At 38.0% G+C, this 21,578-nt stretch overlaps 1 protein-coding gene across 2 annotated transcripts in view; it reads left to right on the top strand.

Moving 5' to 3' along the window:
• The window catches only part of LOC108246923 (glycine receptor subunit beta), a 148,184-nt gene extending 137,148 nt beyond the window's left edge, over positions 1 to 11,036 (top strand). For both annotated transcript variants that reach the window (XM_037976191.1, XM_037976190.1), the window contains exons 9-11: positions 3,673 to 3,821; positions 6,735 to 6,890; positions 8,151 to 11,036. In XM_037976191.1, the coding sequence (XP_037832119.1) occupies positions 3,673 to 3,821; positions 6,735 to 6,890; positions 8,151 to 8,444 (599 nt within the window). In that variant the 3' untranslated portion in view covers positions 8,445 to 11,036. The remainder of the gene's footprint in view (positions 1 to 3,672; positions 3,822 to 6,734; positions 6,891 to 8,150) is intronic.
• Positions 11,037 to 21,578: the final 10,542 nt, after the last annotated feature.

Here is a 21,578-nt window from a genome sequence, read left to right as displayed (position 1 = left end):
GAAATAATCGGTTCCCCCTCTAAAACATGGGACAAAAATAATTTACCAACAACTCCTTACCTGTGTTTATTCCTCTGTATTATGATATTATTAGCACATTTTATTTTTAAAAGAATTATGTTTTTTTGTTTTTTTAATGAGAAATATTTGCTTCTCTAAACAATTCTGTTAATAGATAAGTCATTAGCACAGAGGATTGTATTGATTGGATTAGTGCAAACAAGTTTGTTTCAAAGTTTGATCTCTTGAAAGGATACTGGCAGGTTCCTCTGTCAGAACATGCAAAAGAAGTCTCTGCATTTTGTACAGCTGATAGCTTCTACCAATTCAATATGCTACCTTTTGGGGTTAAAATGCTCCTGCCTCTTTCCAGAGGTTGATGAATTGGGTCACAGAGGGGTTGTTGGACTGCACCATTTACACTGATAATGTTGTACTGTATGCTGATACTTAGGAACAGCATATGAAAGACCTAAAACGCTTCTTTGAGAGGTTAGAGAAGACTAGTCTTGTTGTCAACTTTTCAAAGGGTGAGATAGGCAAGACTTTCATAACCTATATTGGACATGTGGTAAGATAAGGGGAAGTTTGACCTTGTGGCGCTATTCAAAAAAGGTTAAAAAACCAAAACAACTGGACTTCTATTCTGTAGTTGAAGACGTTTCGCTTCTCATCCGAGGAGCTTTCTCAGTTCAGAAATAGAGAGTGTGGAGTTGAGCTTTTAAAGCTGAGATGTGATGGAAGCTGGATTGCTTGCAAATTGTTCTCACTCTCCTAACAATGGAGGCTCGTTAGGGTCCTTGTTTGTCTGACTCACTGATGGGCCACTCTGGTCACATGAGTGCAGGTGTTGATTGGAGTGAAACTGACTGGGGATCACAGTGCTTGGGTTGTTTCTCTCTCTTGTTTCTGTCTCTCTCCTGGAGGCTGGCTTGCCAAACGGGTATTGTTTTGGTTACAGCTCTTTTTGTTACAGGGACGTGCAGTCAGAGCCTCACCTGCCATCAAATGAATATTAATATTTATCCACTGATCTTTATGTATGACTAATTTTCGAAAATTTTTATAGTCAAAATCGCAGAAATTGCATATTTCCTGTTCAAATATAAGTGTGAAACGCGAGGTGCGGCAGCAACGAGCTGAGCCTCACATCTGATTGCGCAATCCATCACAAACTGGGTTGATACATGCAATTGGCCCCTGCCTGTTGCTGTACTCCTGCATGTCGCCAATATAATGGTTTATATACCCTGATTTTCCACAGTCTGGCTAATGTCTTTAACCATTTACGTTCAATGTTTGTTAGTAACATATTTAGTTTTGCTGAGGGGACATAAAACCGATGAGGCAGGCAGTACTCTGCCGCACTGAAGGGGGCGCACGTGAGCCAACGGGAGCTTGTTGCTGCTGTCCTTTTACGCAGAGGCCAGTGAGAGTCACGTGCACTGCTGCCAGCCGTTAGTTTTTGTTTTGCTTCATCGGACTGCCAAAACGGTAATTGTGACGTTTTTTCTTATCTTATCTTCAATACGTACGTGTGCGCGCACGTGTGTGTGTGTGTGTGTGTGTGTGTGAAGAACGCTGATGAGATATGAAATAACCAGCAGCCAATTGAATAAGCTGCCCTTTTGGGTTTATATATTTGTAAATCTGACTCTAAAGGAGTCAGTGCCTCACCAACCATGAACCTCACCACACGTCATTCAGTTTTATCAGCATTCAGGAAGAATGTTTACTTATTATTGACATAGCCTCACATATTCTTTTAAAGCTTGAAGAACAAAAAACATGATTTATGGAAATTAAATTTATTTACTTTCTCATGTAACTTCTGAAATGTGAGTAGTGATGGTTGATCATTATTTATGCAATTACTCTTGAAAAGAGGTTATTGATTGTTATTACTTTTGTCTTATAGAGACTGATGACACTCATACATGTACACCATCAGGGATTCTAACTGTCTAGTCGTGTCTAAAATCTCTTAGCGTGCTGATAACAGGCTAAAAACAGAGCCTTGACAAAGCGGAGGGTTTTCAGTCTGCATTCAGTTTGGATTTCTTTTTTTGTTTGTTTGTTTTGTTTTCCTGATGTGTCCTTCCATCTCCATCTCTGTTTCTTCACCTAAGTAAAGAAGTCAGTTTTGCTTGGAATCCTTTTACCGTAAAACCCAGCAGAGTGAAATACAGTTAAAGAAAGAAGTAAGACATATTCAACAACTTGAAGACTGACTTTTATGGTTTGAAAGGTAAGCTGGTGGTAGTGGCTGCTTGTCACCCACAGCTTTCTTCATCAGCTGACTGAGTAGACCATCTAAGGACATTGTCTTGACTCCTGGCTACTTTGAGCGAACACTGACTGAGACCTCACTCAGTCCTGGCTGAACTTGTCCTCCTCTTGTAGCATTCCTGGTCTGATCAGCCAGTAAAACCGCACAGACAGACGGAGTGATCTCCGACACCAGAGCATCAACCCAGTAAGCTGGATCTTGTGATAGATAGAAAGTGATTGGGTCTGGGTATAAATTTCAGCTGATGCACATTTGATAATTTCTCTTCCTCACCTGCAGATTTATCAAAAATATGACAATCTGGCATAGTTATTAATATCCTTCCCATTCACATTCCAAAACGAAGACCAAAGATCAAAGTGATAAAAATTGTCTAAATTCTTGTGTGAGTAAATCCCTAATCAACTCACTATCCAAAGAATTCTTGGTTTTGATAAATTGATAATCAAAGCTTTACTTCAGATCATTAAATGGTTAATTGTTACTTCAGGCCATTATCTTGTTAAATCGTTGCTTAATGAAAATAATTGTTTAAATCATATTCAGAATAATTACTTAACAGTCAATCCTCAGAATATTATTTCCCAATTTTTTGGTGTTAGCTTATTTTGTGTTGTGTTGATTCTTTTGTTCATTGCTGACTCTGTTTTTTTATTTAGCTAATTTTTGTAAACCTTAAAACACATAATTTAGTCTCCTTCTTGTTTGGTAAATGTTATAATAAAAGTTCTGTGTAACGACAAATGTATCTTCAGCTGTTGAAACCTGGTAAACTATAAAAATGAATAGATTAAATAATCTAATGATTGAATTCCTATCAGGTATAAGCGATCTGGTATTGGTGAAAAACATATACTTATGTAATTAAATACTCTTTAATTTTAGAAGATCATGTATTGCATTATACGGTGGCCAAAAAATAGCAATAACTGCTGAAAATTTATCAGATAAGTTTATCCAACTCCCTTTGTTACAGGTTGGGTGAATAAAATAATTTGTGTCAAAAGTGTCAGAAGAATGGATTTTAAAGTCACAATATTTTAGTTTTGTATTGACAACAGTCGCATTTATAAACATGATTATTTTGGACTTAAGTAGTTGTGAATAACAAAATTCTGGGACATAAAATGCTGTTTTATTTGTCAGTCTTGCATAATTTAGAAAAATGAGGGTGATGTGTATATATATATATATATATATATATATATATATATATAGCCTATATGATTATATGCATAATTTGGGTGTCATGTTGACGCATTGTACAGAAACATTTTTCTTTTTTGTTTTCTTTACCTTAAACAGTTATTGCAAATATAATTTTTTGAAAATAATCTATTTGACTAGGTAAAATTAGTAATTGTGTTAAAATATTTTTCTAGGTATTTTATCAGTACTCTCTTTGTCCAGTGAGAGTATGTCCTTGGCTTCAGAACTTCCAAAGGTCTCATATGTAAAGGCCATCGATATCTGGCTTATTGCCTGTCTGCTCTTTGGGTTTTCCTCACTGGTGGAATATGCTGTGGTGCAGGTCAGTTCTTAAGCACACACACACACACACACACAGCAGTCAGCTATACAGGTAAGAAGTACATTACAGCTGCAGCAAGAAAAACAAGCTATGTTCATGAGGTTTTTTCAGTTTCCCTGCAAAGCTCTGCTGTTTGGCACTGGAAAGTCAATAGGAAAATTCAGCTTTTAGTCCTATTCCTCTGCTAATTAGCAATAGGTAAAGCTAGTCAACTGGTAAAGTTAAAATGTGCAGTACTACGCATTTGAAGAGGTTTCAGTTCACTAGTAAGGCCAAAATCAATATCTCTACAGCAACTAGAGCATATGTTGATCCTCACTAGGTAACTAGTAGACAGTAGTTAACTAGTGTTTTAGTATTTACTAGCTCACTAGTTAATTTTTTTAGATTGTGTTACTCTAATAAGCACATTTGACAGTTACTGGTTGGCTAGTAGGCAAAATCTGTGTTTACTAGTTTATCATGTTACGAGTTTTTTTGCTCACTAATAATTACTATGACAGTAATCCAGTAATGATCCAGTGGTCCAGTAATACATCATAAAACCAATTAGTTTGGACTTCAAAGCTACTGGTATGGTAAACTAGCTGTCTAGTATGACTTCTATTCCAAGGTAAGCATTTTTGTTTGTTTGTTTTAGTTGTTTCCCTGCTTAGATACACTTGATTTGAACAAATGAGTGATTAACAGACTTCTGCAGACATCGAAGACCTGCTGAAAAGCAGGGAAACAATGAAAACCTGCAGGATAGTGTTCCTTGAGGACCAGGGTTGGGAACCACTGGTATATAGAGATAATACATCAATCGAATTTAGATTATAAAATAAATTGATATCATATTGGTGTCCTTGGGCCATGACCTTTAGAATGCACTGGGGTGGTTTGCAGCTGGGATGAGAGTATACTCCTCTAAGTCCAAGGCCATTGTTTTCCACCAGAAAAAGGTGGAACTCTCCCTTTAGGTCGGGGATGAGTCTCTGTCTCAAGTGGCAGAGTTTGAGTATCTCAGAGTCTTGTTCTTGAGTGAAAGTAGGATGGAGCAGGAGATGGATTGACAGACTGGGGCCTTGTTTGCAGTAATGTGGGCGTTGCTTTGGTCTGTCATGATGAAGAAAGAGTTGAGTTGAAAGGCAAAGCTCTTGATTTACTGGTCCTTCTATGTTCCAACCTTTACCTATGGTCATGAGATTTGATCATGACTGAAAGAACAAGATCCCAGATACAAACAGCTGAAATAACCTTTCTCTGTAGGGTGGCCAGTCTCAGCCTTAGAAATAAACTGAGGACCTCCATCATTTGGGGGGAGCTTGGAGTAGACCTGCTTCTCCTCCACATCAAAAGGAGTCAGTTGAGGTAGTTCGAGCATCTGATTAGGATGCCTCCTGGGTTCCCCATTTTGGAGATTTTCCAGGCATATATTTAGGGCAAAAGCTTGTGGCCTGATCTGAATAGAGAGCTTCTTCCACATAATTGCTGTGTCTCCTACATGGCTTGTGACAAACCTTAAACTGGTCTTCTTATGGGTTTCTTTCAACATTGGCTTTCTTCTTGCCACTATTTGAATGATGTCATTTCATCTTTGTTTGTCAGTCTTGCAATTCTACAGATGTGAATATATAGTCCCCCCCACCACCACCACCAAAAAAACATCTGGACAGTGGAGCTTTGACCGATTATTCTGAAACATCTGCTGTATACAGTATTACTGTGGACTTTCAGTGATAATGAAGAGTTACATCATTTATGTTCTTTTGTCTGAATTGCCAGATTATTGGAGCCACAGTGCCATCGGCCCTCTCTTACTTCTACCTGCACCTCTCCTTATCATTATAGTATCCCACCTCTAACATCTGCTCATCCCCTACACCTCTAATGTTTTTTGTCTATTGTTGATATGAATCTCCAACCAACTTTATTGCCCTCTGAACTGCCTTATGTTGGTTGTCACATCATTAGACACGTGTTATCAATTTTAGAGTGGTTCTGTTTAATTTTTTATATCTGTTCTTTAATTATGTTCACCTTTTGCCTTGTGTAGTTCACAAACAATTTAAAGGTACATCACAAATCACATAACATAGCAAAATGTGCTTTATTATATAAGAATGTGTTTAGGATTTAGAAAAAAGGGTGAATGAGATTTATAAAATACCCCTCCCTAGGTCAAAGTAGTCTTTTGCCTAAAGAGTGATTATTTCAATAAATGTGTTAAAGCATTTGTGATTGTGGTTCATAGAATAGGGTTTAGTATTTTTGCCATTGTAAAAAAAGAAGAAAAAAAATCCAATATTAAGCAAACAAAAAAACTGCTTCAGTATTAACAAAAGACTTCCAGGACACAAATAAATTTTGAGTACTTCTCTCATTTAGAACCATATATTCTCTTGTTCAGTTTTATGTATGTATTGGGCATATTATCACCCTGTAACGAAAAAAGTCTGTAACAAATTGTCAAAAACATCCTGCTATCTTATTCTTGCCCTGAAATATGCAAGATCTAGGTGGCTGTTAGCATTTGTATGGACAGAAAATGTTCTGAAAAGTTTTTTTTTAAATAAATAAATAGTAAATAACTGAATGGTGCAACAGCATTTGTGTGTTATTGAGTTTACACTGTTGAAATGACAAAGGCACAGCTTTTATTGTACATACAAGTCAGGGATTTCTATAAAACATTGTAAACTACTGGCATGGCACATTTATATCTAAATACTGGATTATTCGATAGGGTTCTCAATTACTTAAAAGTTGATAGGTGCAACTATAGTTCTGCCATGCATGTAAAAAAATACATACATGGCAGTTGAATGAAACATGCAGAGTTTTAATATAACTGTCTTATCTGTTGTTTCCATTGTTGAAGTCTCTACTGATTTTCTTCATCCTCTAACCATTTTTATTCTAACATTTTAGGTGATACTGAATAGTCCCAAATTGATTGAACAGGAAAAAGCTAAAATGGTCACAAAGGAAAAGGCTTTGAAAGAGAATGAAGCAAAGAAGCCGTCAAACAAATCCAATACAGTCAATGGGACTGGTGGAACACCCATACATGTCAACACTCTCCAGGTGACTGCAGCTTCAGAGAAAACTTAGTGACATGTTTGAACTTGACAAAAAGTGGGATTAGAGTTTTGGTATGAGAAAATATTTTATTAATAGATAAGTAATGTTGCGAAAAAAATTAAATATGGCAACTTAGTGCCATTTTGAAAATGGGCCATCTTTTAAATATGAAGTATTCTAATTTGGAAAACTTTTTTTTTCTGTTCAAAATTTAGCATGCCAAGAAACATTACTTCCAAAATGCTTCAATAATGAATTTTATAACTAAAGAATTAGCATTTTCTGTGAAAATGCAGTGTGAATACTGGGTGTAAAATAACTTTGCTGAAATCTTCTGAAAAAGCTGAAATTGAGTTGTTAAAGCTAAAAGAAGCCGAACACTAGCTAAAAGTGAAAATTAGCATAAACTTTGATAAAATTATCAAAAAGCTATCTAGAAGCTCAAAGTAGCAAAAGACTAGCTAAAAACTAAAAGTAGCAAAAGACTAGCTAAATGTGCTGGTGTCAATGTAAATCTAACTTGCACAATGGAGCATTTCATGCAGTTTCAAGCTTGGAACTCCATGTTCTTCAGTTTTGAATTAAAAAATGTTCCCCGATAGGAAGTAAAACGTGTTCTACTACAGAATATAAGTCTAGTCATTTAGATTTTTTAAGTCTTTTTTTTTTTAAATAGCTAAATGTAGCAAAACTTAAAATATCAAAAGAATAGCTAAAAATAACAAAATGAGAACGTAAAAGTAATGGAATGCATTTTTCTGGGGAAGATTTTTGCTTGTAAAATTTGAAAAGTATAAAAGTTACAAAAGCCAAAAGTTATAGCTCTTGCCTCCTGAATTAGTAGGACCTTTTAATATATGATTGTCTAAAGAAGTACAAAGTGTGCAGAAATAGTTTGATTTAAAAAAAAAACTTGAGAAAAAACAAACAAACAGGAAAACAATGGTGTGAATTCATCACCATTCACACAATTAAAGACAAATATGATTTAGAGGTTTCCTGTACATGTGTTCCTGACAAAACTGGAGAAAAATGTTTTGTTGTTATATTTTTAATTATGTACTTCATGTACTTTTGTAACTTCATGTTTTACAAGTAATGCAGCATAGTTTAGACAGATAAAAGCATTAATCAAGGAGGTGATTGTGCTCCATCATAACTTGTTGGACTCTTTTTAGCTACCAGAAACCTTTTTACTTTGTACAGAAAACTTTCTTAGACAATCAAACTACATTTATTCATTCTTTCTTTATCTTTTAACAGGTGGTTGAAAATCGCTGTAAGAAAGTTTGCACCTCCAAATCAGATCTTCGTTCCAATGACTTCAGCATCGTGGGATCTTTGCCTCGAGACTTTGAGCTTTCCAACTTTGACTGTTATGGTAAACCAGTTGAAGTTACAGGGGTCCTTAAATCGCAGAACAAAGTGAACAAAAAACCCCCACCACCCAAACCTGTCATACCAGCTGCTGCTAAACGCATTGATCTATATGCAAGAGCCCTTTTCCCCTTCTCTTTCCTCTTCTTCAATGTTGTTTATTGGTCTGTTTATCTGTGAAGGAGGAACAGTGACAGTACAATGAAAATAAAGGGATTTGAATCCTGATAGAAATAAAGACTTTATTGATACTATTAATTGAAAATGAAATAGCCAGTTCCAAGCTCTGTCTTGATATTTAACATAATTAGTGATGAGATGACATTTTAGAGCCAAGTGTAAAAGACTGCTGTGTCCTACAGAGTAAATTTAAATGACAACAACTTAAACCTTGCAGCTGTTTGTTTAGTTCTCCTTCATGCTCAGCTCTGTCTGTGTGTTTTTATTTTAGAGGGTCTTGTGCTTCATGCAAACTATACCATGCTGTACTAACATTAATATCTATATTGGGAGCCCTGTTTGTAAAATGTCTAGAATGCTCAAAATAACAATGCTGTCAACAAAATAAGGAATTACAAGAGTCATAATAAATAAATAAATTGTCTATATAATTTATTTAAGTTCATTTGTATTTGAAAGGTTTGAAGCTGAGGTTAGATGAGCAAGGGTACTGTCTGGTCAGTCTATGACAAAAGTTCCACAGTGGAACAACGATGCACAACTAGCACCAAAAGTCAATGTGGAGTAATCATTTAATCTAACATGCAGGTATTTAAACTGTGAGGAGAACCAGAGTAACTGAGAAAAACCTACAAATGCTCAAGAGAACATGACAGCTTTACACAAAGGTCCAAGGTGGGAGTCGAACCCAGGACCTTACTGCGAATTTGAAGTAAAAGTGCTAACTACTGCTTCAACATTCAAGTTCAGTAGCTTCATCAAATATTCAGACCCCTTCACTTTAAAAATATACAATATGTTTCAGCTTGATGTTTCAGTACTTTAAATTAATATTTTTTAATAATCTACACTCAATATCTCCTAATGATGAAGTGAAAACAGGATTGTACATAATTAAAAAGGAAAAATGTGGAATGTCACTTTTCCATCATTATTTAGACCCTTTATTTAGTAGAGTTAAAACACCTTTAGCAGCAGTTCCAGCCTTGAGTGTTTTTGGGTTTGAAGCAACATGCTTTGCACACCTGCATTCAGAAATCTTCTGCCATTCTTCTTCATTCATCTGTTCTTTCTTCAGGGGTCACCACAGCAAGTCATCCTCCTCCATTTTACCCTGTCCTCTGTCCTCACTCTAACTACCTCCATGTCCTCTCTAACTGCATCTTTATATCTCTTCTTTGTCCTTCCTCTTTGTCTTTTTTTTGTCTGCATCTTTAACATCCTTTTACCGCTAAACCCACTGTCCAAACCATCTCCATCTGGCCTCTCTAACTTTATCTCCCAGTCGTTCAACCTGTGCTGTACCTATGATAATCTAATTCTTAATCTTATCCATCCTTGTCACTCCCAAGTAGAACCTCAGCATCTTCAGCTCTGGCACTTCCAGTTCTGTTTCTTTGTCTTTTTATCAGTGCCACTGTCTCCAAACCATACAACATTGGTGGTTTCACTACTTTCTTGTAAACCTTTTCTTTGACCTTTTGCTGCCACCTTTTTTTGTCTCAAATCACTCCTGAAATTTTACTCCATCCACTCCATCCTGCCTGGACTCTCTTCTTCACCTCTTTACCACACTCCCTGTTTTCCTGGACAGTTGACCCTAAGTACTTGAAGTCCTGCACCTTGGGTGCAGTTTTTATTTTTATATGTACTAGTCTTGTACTAGTCTTTTCTGCCACTCCAGATGTTCTCATACAACACCCTGTCATATGCTTTTTCTAAATCCATAGAGCATAATAAAGTTTGACCCTCTCTGTAATTCTCCAATGCAAAACAATTAGCCCCAGCACACTTCTCCTCTATTCTTGAAGCATTTTCTCACTCTCAAAAATAACATGACAAAAAGTAATTGAGTCAAACATCTCACTGCCGTTTCTCCTAGATATTTCCATAACTTTGATTGTGTTTCCCTACTACCGCCATCTATATGAACTTCCTAAAATACACAAAAAAGGAACACCACTCAGATCCATCAGCAGCATGAATTCAGTGATATATAATGTTGCATAACGTCTGGCTGGTATTTTAGCTCCTCTTGTTGGAAACACACCCTATCACATAGAGAATTTCATTGATTTTGCCAATAAAGTTCAACATTTGAAGCTAGCTCCAGGAGAAACTCTGGTATCATTTGATGTTACTTCTCTTTTCACCTGCATACCTACATCAGCAGCAGTGGAAACCACCAGAAAACGACTCGTACAAGACCATGACTTAAACAACAGGACCAACTTCACCCCAGACCAGATCTGCACCCTGCTGGACCTCTGCCTTTCCACCACTTATTTCAAGTTTAATGACAGTTTTTACAGACATGGCATGGTTGGTACCATGGGATCTCCAGTGTCGCCCAATTTGGCCAGTCTCTACATGGTGGAAGTGAAACAGAGAGCTCTGAACTCCTTTGAGAGGACAACACCAAGCCATTGTTTCAGATATGTGGACAATACCTGGATCAAAATCCAAGCTAAGGAAGTAGAAGCCTTCACCAGACACATCAACTCGGTCGACAACAACATCAAGTTTACCAGAGAAGATGCTGACAACAACAAGCTGCCTTTTTTGGACTGTCTGGTTCACATGATAGGAGAGGACAGTCTCAACATTGAAGTCTACAGGAAACCAACCCACACAGATCAGTACCTTCTGTTTGACTCTCACCACCCACTGGAACACAAACTTTACAGCAGTGGTCCCCAACCTTTTTAGCTCCACGGACCGGTTCATTATCAGACAGTATTTTCATGGACCGACCTTTAAAGGCGTGGCGGATAAATACAACAACAACAAAAAAAAAATGATACGACTGGCATGAAAACTGAGGTATTTTTTAAAAACATAATAAACATAAATCCAATGTGTACTCTCAACATTGTTAGCTGTGACCTAGCAAAGCTGGTCAATATGGTGATGTTTAAACATCCCTTTTAAAATAAGAGACACCACAAATATAAAGTGCACAAAGAATACAACTTACCATAGTGGGAGCCCTGTGCCTGTTTCTCAGTAATGAGACAGTCCCATCTAGGGCTTCCAGAGACATTTGTTTTTTACTCATTTTGGTTGGGGACCTCTGCTCTACAGCATTGGGCTGAACATGTCCCCACAAAGACAGAAGGGAAGAAAAAGGCACAAAAACATATCAACAAAACACCCAAACACAAACTGAGCGGAGTTGTGTATGCCGTTCAGTGCAGCGAAGAATGTTCAGACCTCTATATTGGAGAGACCAAACAACCTCTCCACAGACGCATGGCTCAACACAGGAGAGCCACCTCTTCTGGACAGGACTCAGCGGTTCACCTACACCTCAAGAAAAAGGGACACCTCTTTTGAGGACCAAAATGTTCATATTTTGGTTTGAGTGGGGTGTGAAGAAAGCCATCTATGTCAAAAGAACAGAACCAACTTTAAACAGGGGAGGAGGTCTCAGATTTCAGCTTTCAGAAACCTATAATACAATGTTAAAATGGCTTGCACTTGTAAAGCACAAGGACCCCAAAGCACTTTACACTACAGTCAGTCATTCACCTATTCATTGTGGTAAGTTACATTGTAGCCACAGCTGCCCTGGGGCAGACAAATGTGAGGCTGCCATTACACTGTAAATGGCAACAAAACCTCTAACCACCACCAGGCCTGATACCCAGTCAGTTTCACTTTAATCAACACTTGCATTCAGGTGACTAGAGTTGCCCATTAATGAGTCAGGCTAACAAAGACCCTAACAAGCCTCTATTGTTAGGAGAGTGAGGGCAATCTGCATGTGAATCTAGCTTACAGAACATCTCATCTTTATACTTTACTAATTTCATCCTCACTAATCTTTCCCACTTCCTGGTCTCTCTGTCTTGCAAGTCCTTCTCTCCCTCCTTAGTGTCCAGCCTCTTGTACGACTCACCATATATCTTGTTTTTCCTTTGCTACCTCTCTATTTTCCGTATGTGGCCTCTCCTTATATTTCTGTCTACTCTCTTTGGTTATCTCACTGTCCCATTTCTTCTTGTCTGACCTATTCCTCTGAGTGGCTTCCCTCATTTAAGTATTCCACCACCAGGTTTCCTTATCACCTTTTCTCTGTCCAGATGACACACTAAGTACATTTCTACCTGTCTCTCAAATCACTATGGCTGTAGCAGCCCAGTCATCTGGAAGCTCCTTCTTACCACCCAGAGCCTTTAACAGCTCCTCTGAACTCCTCACACCGTTCTTCCATCCTCAACTTCTGCCATTTGGTCTTCTTTTCTGCCTTTACTCTTTCCCTCTTCATCACAACAACAGTCACCCTACACACTACCATCTGCTGCTGTCTAGCCACGCTCTCCCTGCCACAAACTTACTGTCCCCAATCTCCTTCAGGTTACGTCTTCTAGAAAGTATTTAATCTACCTGCGTACTACCTCCACTCTTATAGGTCACACTATGTGCCTCCCTCTTTTAGGGCAGCTGTGGCTCAGTGGGTAAACCAATTGTCCTCCAATGAGAGAGGCAGCAGTCACATGTCAAGTTGTCCCTAGGCAAGACACTGAACCCCTCATTGCCTCCGATGTGTGCCCTGCCAGTGTATGAAAGGATGTTAAAGCAGTGATTAGACTCGATAGAATGATTTATTTAGTTTAGCTTTGTAGAGATGTAGTCAAGTGCTGTATGAATGTGTGTGGCTGGGTAAATGAGGGCAGATTGTGTTGTAAAGCGCTTTGAGTAGCCTGGTTGTCTAGAAAGGTGCTATATAAGTACAGTCCATTTATCATTTAAATAGGTGTTGATTACAGCCATTTTTATGCTCTTGGCAAAATCTATCACCATCTGTCTTTCCTGGTTTCTTTCCTTGTCCATTCAGATCTGCTCCAATCACCACACTCTCCTCCCTGGGAATGCTTTTTCTCACTTCATCTAGATGGCCTGCACTTGTATAGCACTTTATCTAGTCCAAGGACCCCAAAGCGCTTCACACTACAATCAGTCATTCACCCATTCATCCACACATTCACACACTGATGGTGGTAAGCTACATTGTAGCCACGGCTGCCATTATACTGGCCACCGAACCCTCTGACTTCCACCAGTAGACAAGATAGGTAAAGTGTCTTGCCCAAGGACACAATGGCTAAATAAACAATTTGAATCAGGTGAGTTGGAGCAGCAAAACCTAAACCTTCCAAGACAGTGGCCCTTGAGGCCTGGAGTTTGACACCCCTGTTCCAGATCCTTCCAGAATTTCTTTTTCTCCTTTACCTCACATCCAACCTGTGGAGCATAACCACTGACAACATTTAACATCAGACCTTCTACCTCTACCTTCAGATACATCACCCTATCTGACACTCTCTTCACTTCTACTACATTCCTTGCAAACTCCTCCTTCAGGACCACAACTACTCCATTTCTCTTTATATCCACACCATGGTAAAACAGCTTAAACACTGCACCAATGCCTTGCTGCCCTTTCATTTGATCTCTTGCAAACATAGTGTAATACATCTGCCTTTCTTCACTGCATCATGTAAGCCAGCTCTCTGCCTGCCATTGACCCTACGTTTAGAGTTGATACCCTCAGTCCTACACTCTTGACATTCTTCTTTTTTCTTGTTTCCTTAAATGTTTCTTCCTCATGGTTTTTGACTAATTCTGTTTGTCAACAGCACTGGTGGTGGTTGTTATCCAGGACCTAAACAGATGGTGTCATCTGGATTAACTCGCATGTTTATTTTGACTAAATTTTTTATGTGGAATTCCCTTCTTGATGCAACCTTCCCCAATTACCTGAGCTTGGGACCAGCACAAGAGATCCACTGACTTGTGCCTGACTTTGTGATCAGGTACAAGGACTCAAAATGAGTAAAAAGAGTATTATGACATCTTGCATTTTAAGGACATTTCATTCTTTCTACTCAATCATAAGTTCTTTATGTTATGACTTCTGAACTGTGGAATGGGACAGTCATGGGTTGTGAAGCTCCTCTTCAGTGATTGGTTTTGGTGTTTGTGCATGCTCTGATCATGAGTTCTTCCTGGAAGCTGATTGGCTTGTGGGTTCGAATCTGCACAAATCATGAGGGCCCCAAGCCTATATATACTTCCTGCTTTGTTTAGACTTTGCTCCAACTTCTGCATATGTTCTGGACTCTGTTTAACTTGTGACCTGCTATAGCACTTAATAAATGCCGCAAAAAGACAAATCTCTTGTTTAATTCTTGAGTCCACAATTATTTCAGAAAATTCACAACACTTAAAGTCTGGCAGCTTGGAAGAAACATAAAAATTAAAGGCCTGGTATTCCTTGAAAAAATGCATTCACCCATCATCTTTCATGCCAAAGTTTTAAATTAAGATCATGTTATGCTGAGAAAAAATGAAGTTTGTATCAATTTTGGTCAAACCTTGAAAATGATGTAACACACTCTCGTATGACATTGTGAGATCTCATGAGATGTGATGAGGCTTAGGGAATGTGCTGGGGAGAAATACTCTCAGCCACTGAAATAAAGAAACACTTGAATGGCTGACATAGATGTCAGTGTTTTTCAACCTTATCTGAGCCACTGCACATTTTTTACATTGAAAAAATCCAATGGCACACCACTAACCAAAAATATGATAAAATGACACCTTTTAGCCTAATAATGACAATATAGTCCCTAATTTATCTATACTCATTCATTTTAAACCTGGGCCTGTTTAAATTAACCCAAAGCTGGGAGGAATTGAGGGCAGACACATATGAAGCTCTTAATCAGCAGCTCAGTCTGTCTTTGTTTTTAGTTTTTATAGCAGTCAGGGTTGAAAAGCTCAGCTCACACAGATAAAGTCCTGCTCACCATTATTGGCACCCATGAAGTTTAAGTACGTATAATGGAATATTTACTGAAGGAAATTCATCAAGTGAAACAACATTTTATTGCTGATAGCTTGTGCTTGATGCAAAACAGCAAATGATCAAAAACATTTAAAAAGATATTGGCACCCTTTGCTGCAAATCAATATGAAAACCCAATTTGGCTCACCTGTTGCAAATCACACATAAAGATCACTTGTGATGGACTGCCTCCACACATATGACATGAATTAACCAATGAATGATCATGAAGATATTCACTCAGCTATGCAAATCATAAAGGGGTGCCAATAATGGTGAGCAGGGCTGTATGTCATGGAAAATGGGAGTCATGTTGAAATAGCTTTGTTTGACAGAATGGGAAAGTCCTTAGCAGCAATCAGGCAAAAACTGTCCAAAGGCAGGTCAGCAAAGCTTAGCTTGAAACTACAATCTTGTCTCAGTTCAGTTAGTTCCTCTTGCTGCTGTAAAGTCATGTCCTTCCCAGGAGCTGATCCTGAGCTTTATAGGTACCTAACCCAGTCAAGGGATTCAGTGAAGACTGTAGAAAAATAAAATGAAAGCTTCTCCGCAAGAGTTTTCAAATGTTCACCTACTATCTCACACAGAGCAGCAATGTTGACATCTTCTAATGTCAGGTGAGTGGGAAAGTGGGAACATGTCAGTGTTGGCACATTCCAGATGTTGTTGCCAAAACACAACACCTTTGAACAAAATCCATTTATTTTATCTGTGCTTGTAAGCAAGTTTTCTTTTCTGCCTTGCATTTGTGTGTTCAGATCATTCAGGTGATGAAATATATCTGCTAGGTATACCAGCTTCACACACCACTCATCACTTTTGAGAAGCTTTGTGTAATCAGGCCTCTCATTTGTTAAAAACATCTTAGGTTTTTCCCACAGCTCATACACATGGGTCAGCATCTTGCCACTTGACAACCATTGGACCCAGAGTCGGCCCAAGGCACCCTAGATGCAAACTAGGGGGTCTATAGATTTTTATCTGGAATGTTGCTTATAGATTTTGATCTGATTTTTGCTTATAGATGCCAGTAGGGGCCCCCCTTAAGTGGAATTTATTTATTTATTTTTGTAATGATTTTAAATGTTTATACTAACAAAAAAATCATTATGAAGTTGTGACATATGTGTGATCATGTAGAAATCATTCTCTATACATGCAGACAGGAAATAAATTAATTGGACTTGGAGGCCCCCTAGTGGCCACCGTAGGTCACGCTTCACTGGTAACATGAGCTTCCTGCCATGCAATGCAAAGTGTGCATCCAAACTTCCAAAGCACTGGTGGAGGACAAGTAGGCAAAAAATAACTTTTCCTTCTGAGGCAGAGAAAAGAAAGAAGAAGAAGAGATAAAAAGCCAAGATAAAGGTATGTTTGCATGTCTCTTGGTAATGTAATCATTACATCATTACATTTAAACATTACATTGTGATGTAATGTTTATCGAACAGACTTGTGTAGCTGCTAATAGAACGTTAGCTTGCTAGCAATGTTGAAAGGTCCGGTTAAACATTTATTCTAGGGTCTTTGTGTTTGTGTATAACTGAGTTTTAACTTTAAAATGGTTTATATATCATTTTGTGCATGGGTGTCAAACTTTCATTTCAGGCCACATTAAGCCTATGAATGTCCTCAAAAGGCCAGACATGGCAGAATGTATTGAAAAAAAAACACCTATTAACAAACTGGTAGAATATAGCTTTCTCTGCATTTGATTACTACTTCTAAAACTGAAATATTTTATGTTTGCGTAATTTGACATATAAAAATAAAAACTGATTTGATTTGACTGACAAAATAAAATTGACGCACCCAACTGTTTTGTTGAGAAAATCAAGTTTTTAGTATTCACTCCTTTCACAGGAATCTCACCAGACCACTTAGTTTCTCTCACTGGATCTTTGAGACGGACACACAAAACGAGTCCAGACCAGAGGTTTAATTATCAATTATACATTCATTTAAACATTCAACTGAATGGAGACAACAACTCACGAACAAGAAGCAACAGCAACACGTTCCCAGTTGTGTCTGAAGTGATAACTCCTTCCACTTCTTTTTATACTATAAATCATACTATCATATCCTGATGCCCTGGAACCTTCAGCCTCCCTCACCCCACAGACACAACTGTTCTCTGTGATTATTGTATCATAAGCTAAGTGTGACCTCATCTCAGCAATCAAATCATTTTACTGATATCGAAGTTTGTTTACATTTTATCATAACCTTCTTTTAACAATCAAATCATTTTAGCAATATCCAAGTTTGTTTATATTTTATCATTGGCTAAGCGTAACCTCATTTCTTAGCAATCAAAGTATCTTGATTATATTGTACAGTTTGAACTGCATTACCATTTAGTATTTATACAAGCTTTAAATGTTTGCACCTTTGTGACATCCCTTTGAATGAAACACGTTATAAGGCTGTAATGAGTTTAACAGAAATGAGAGATAACACTAAGTAAGTAAGTAAACTTTATTTATATAGCACCTTTCACAGACATAAAATCACAAAGTGCTTAACAGAAATGGAGACAACAATATAAAAATCAGTGCACAAAATTAACAGAAAGCCAGACTAAAGAGATGTGTCTTGAGACTTTTTTTGAAAGAGTCAGTAGATTTGGAGCAGCGCAATGCTAAAGGGAGAACGTTCGAGAGCCTCGGGGCCACCACCTGAAATGCTCTGTCACCACAGGATTTAAAATGAGTTATAGGTACCGACAGCAGCATCTGATTTTAAGACCCCAGAAGCCTAGACGGGCAGAGAGGCTTCAGAAGTTCTGATATATATTTAGGTGCCTCACCATGGAGTGCCTTAAAAGTTAAAACCAATATTTTAAAAATGAGTCCTAAAATAGAGCGGGAGCCAAAGCAAAGAAGCCAGAACAGGAGTTATGTGAGCTGTTCTGTGAGTTTTAGTTAAAAGCCTGGCTGCAGCGTTTTGCACAGACTGAAGGCATGCCATGGAGGATTTACTCAGACCCACCAGAAGGCCATTACAACAGTCTAAACGAGAAGAAATAAAAGCATGGACAATCATTTCTAATTCCTTCTGTGATAAAATAGCTCGCAGCTTCAAAATATTTATTAAATGGTAAAAACAATTGCGAGCTAGCAGTTTGCAATGATTGTCCATAGACAAAGAACTGTTAAAAAGAACACCCAGATTCCGGAGACTATTTTTCTTAGAAGGGTTTAAAAACCCAAGATGCTTCCTGATTTCTGCGATTTTGTCATCAGGAGCTACAATAAGCGTCTCAGTCTTGCCAGCATTTAACTGCAGGTAGTTATCATCCAGCCAGATTTTAATGTCAGTCAGGCAGTTGCTGAGTTCAGTCAATTTATAAAGTTCGGAAGATCGAAACAAACAGTATATTTGAATATCGTCAGCATACACATGGTAGGAGATATTACTGTAGCGATTTAAAATAAAACTTATTGGGCGTATGTACAATAAAAAGAGAAGTGGGCCCAAAACTGACCCTTGGGGCACCCCACAGGACAGCTGAGCAACATCGGAGTGAACATTATTCATAAATACAGTAAAAGACCTATCAGATAAATAAGAAATGAACCAATTTAAAACAGTGCCAGAAAAACCAAAAAGATCTCTTAGTCTGTTGATAAGAACAGTGTGATCCACAGTGTCAAACGCAGAAGTCAAGTCCAGTGCAACAAACACAGTGTAGTTTCCATAATCAGCTGCCATCAACACATCACTATAAACCTTTAATAATGCTGTTTCTGTGGAATGTAATCTGCCAAAACCAAATTGAAAGTTGTCCATAAGGTCGTTTTCTTCTAGAAAAGAGTTCAATTGATGTGCTACAACCTTTTCAAGGATCTTTGACATGAAAGGAAGTTTAGAGATAGGTCTGTAGTTTTCGGGCATAGAAGAATCCAGGTTAGGCTTTTTTAGCAGAGGACAGACTGCAGCAGTTTTAAAACATTTAGGTACACCTCCGGAACAAAGAGACAAATTTATCAAGCTTACTACATTGGAACCGATGCAAATAAAAATATATTTAAAAAAAGATGTTGGGAAAACATCAAAAGGACAGGATGACAGTGTCATATGCATTAAAGATCGGAGATGTCATTAATAGACACTAGTGTAAAAGAGGACCACGTCACCGCAGTCAGAGGACGAGGGTCCAAACAGTGGGAAAATGAAGAAGAGATACTTGCTCTAATAATAGCAACTTTGTCCGTAAAATTTTTTTAAAAAACCTATTACAATCAGAATTAAAAAAAACACTTTGAGATGAACACAGTGGAGAAACAATGTTCTTAATTGTACCAAATAAAATCTTTGGATTTCGTCCTTTTGATTTAATGAGATTAGCGAAAGAACTGGTTCTTGCATTGTTGAGCATCTCATTTAAGGAGCTGATCATGTCTTTAAGGTGGAGCCTGTGAACCATCAGATCAGTACGCTTCCATAAACGTTCATAGTCTCCTCAAGGTCACAATTTCTTTATTAATCCAAGGACAGCTTGTACGTTGAACAGTACTCTTGTTTTAAAGGTGCTAATAAATTCAAAATGTCCTTACAGTAAATATTAAAACAAGAAACAGCCAAGTCCACATTCATGGAGTTAAAATGTAAGGAGGCAGGATCAAAATGAGAAATAAAAGCTTCAGCAGTGTGCTCAGTTATGATCCTTCTTTGGATCAAATGACTAGGAGGAGCAGGATCAGGGCTGAAGGACACATTGAACTATATACAATTGTGATCACTAAAGAATATATCCTCCACACGAACATGTTCCACAGTAAGGCCTAAAGAAAAAACAAGGTCCAACGTATGGCCTTTACAATGAGTGGGTGCCCGTACATGTTGAGTGAAATGGAAAGACTCAGCGATGGAGATAAGTTCAGCAGCTGCCTTACAGGAGTCATCACCAACATGCAAATTAAAATCACCCAAAATTAAAACATTCTTCAGCTTAATGATAGAGGCCAAGAAGTCAGTGAATTCAGATAAAAAACACTCCGGCTGCGCCAGGAGGCCTGTATACTAAAAGTCAAAAGTGGAGAATGGTGGTTGATTAACCAGTCTACAGGGAAAACTGTCTTTAAACACGGCCACTAGACCACCGCCTCGCCGCCCTTCTCGGGGTGTTGAAGCACCGAACAGTTACCTGGACAAAGTTCCCGTAGATGAACATAATCCCGGCCTTGCTGCCATGTTTCAGTTAGAAACATGAAATGGAGCGATTGCTTCGTAACCAGTTCATTCAGAGCAAATGACTTGTTACTGATGGAGCGCATGTTGAGTTATTAGTATCAATAACATTTGCAATGACAACATCTGTTGAAAATCACTGTAACATGTTGTATAATTCTATCAGTTAAAATTAAAAGTTGACGTTTTAATTTTACACAGCTGAAAAAGCCTTATGTAGTTTTTGAAACTGGCTTTTCCTCATTGGTATTGTTCTGTTTTATGTTTCTGTTCCTGTTCATGTTTATTGAAGGTTAATTGAGTGTTATATAAAAAACAAGTGAAGGGAATAGACTCATAAATGAGTGCACTTTTTTGAGAGTGGTTTACGTTTTTATATCAAAATAAAATAAAATGTTTGACTAAGTCAAACAAGTCTGAAAATGAGTGCACTCCAAGTCTCCAGTTTGGTAATATTTTGTCCATTGTGCTTAGTACAAGTTTGAACAATTGCCTGAATTGATTAAAATCTGTTCAAAATTGATTTTCTATTTTTCAACTGGTTCATACCTGCCAACTCACCCGATTTGGGCGGGATAGTCCCGATTTTCAGCCCCCCTGACCCGCATCCCGCCTTAGGCACTGCGGGATAGCCAAATATCCGAATTTTGACAGCTGTCAAACTTTTTTGTTTTTGTTAACACCAATATCTCCACCAGGCGACAGCACATTGCCTGGGCTGAGTGCCTCATGAATATTAATGAGCAAGCAGCCAGTTAGTCTGGCTTGGCTCAATAATGCGCCTGCGCCACCACTATAAATAGCCGCCATTATTGATTTTCAGCTGAGTGAGCAGAGTGAATAGAAAACTTCTTGAAAAGTGAAACTATCGTGGTTTTTGTCATGGAAGAGTGATTTTGTTAGGATCAAACAGAAAGTAAGTGCACACAGAAAATAAATATGAAACTTAGCATGCATACAGTATGGACATTTGGTGATATATTGGGGTGTTTTTTATGCTCATCATGTTGGTCTATTTTAACAACACACATCACCATGCAATGTCTGGACTTACATGTAGTTGGGAGGGGAGGTGGGGGGGG

Source organism: Kryptolebias marmoratus, linkage group LG6, assembly GCF_001649575.2.
Source record: "Kryptolebias marmoratus isolate JLee-2015 linkage group LG6, ASM164957v2, whole genome shotgun sequence".
NCBI lineage: Eukaryota > Metazoa > Chordata > Actinopteri > Cyprinodontiformes > Rivulidae > Kryptolebias > Kryptolebias marmoratus.
Note: the sequence above shows the minus strand (reverse complement) of the source record. Positions and strands in the feature narration are given on the sequence as shown.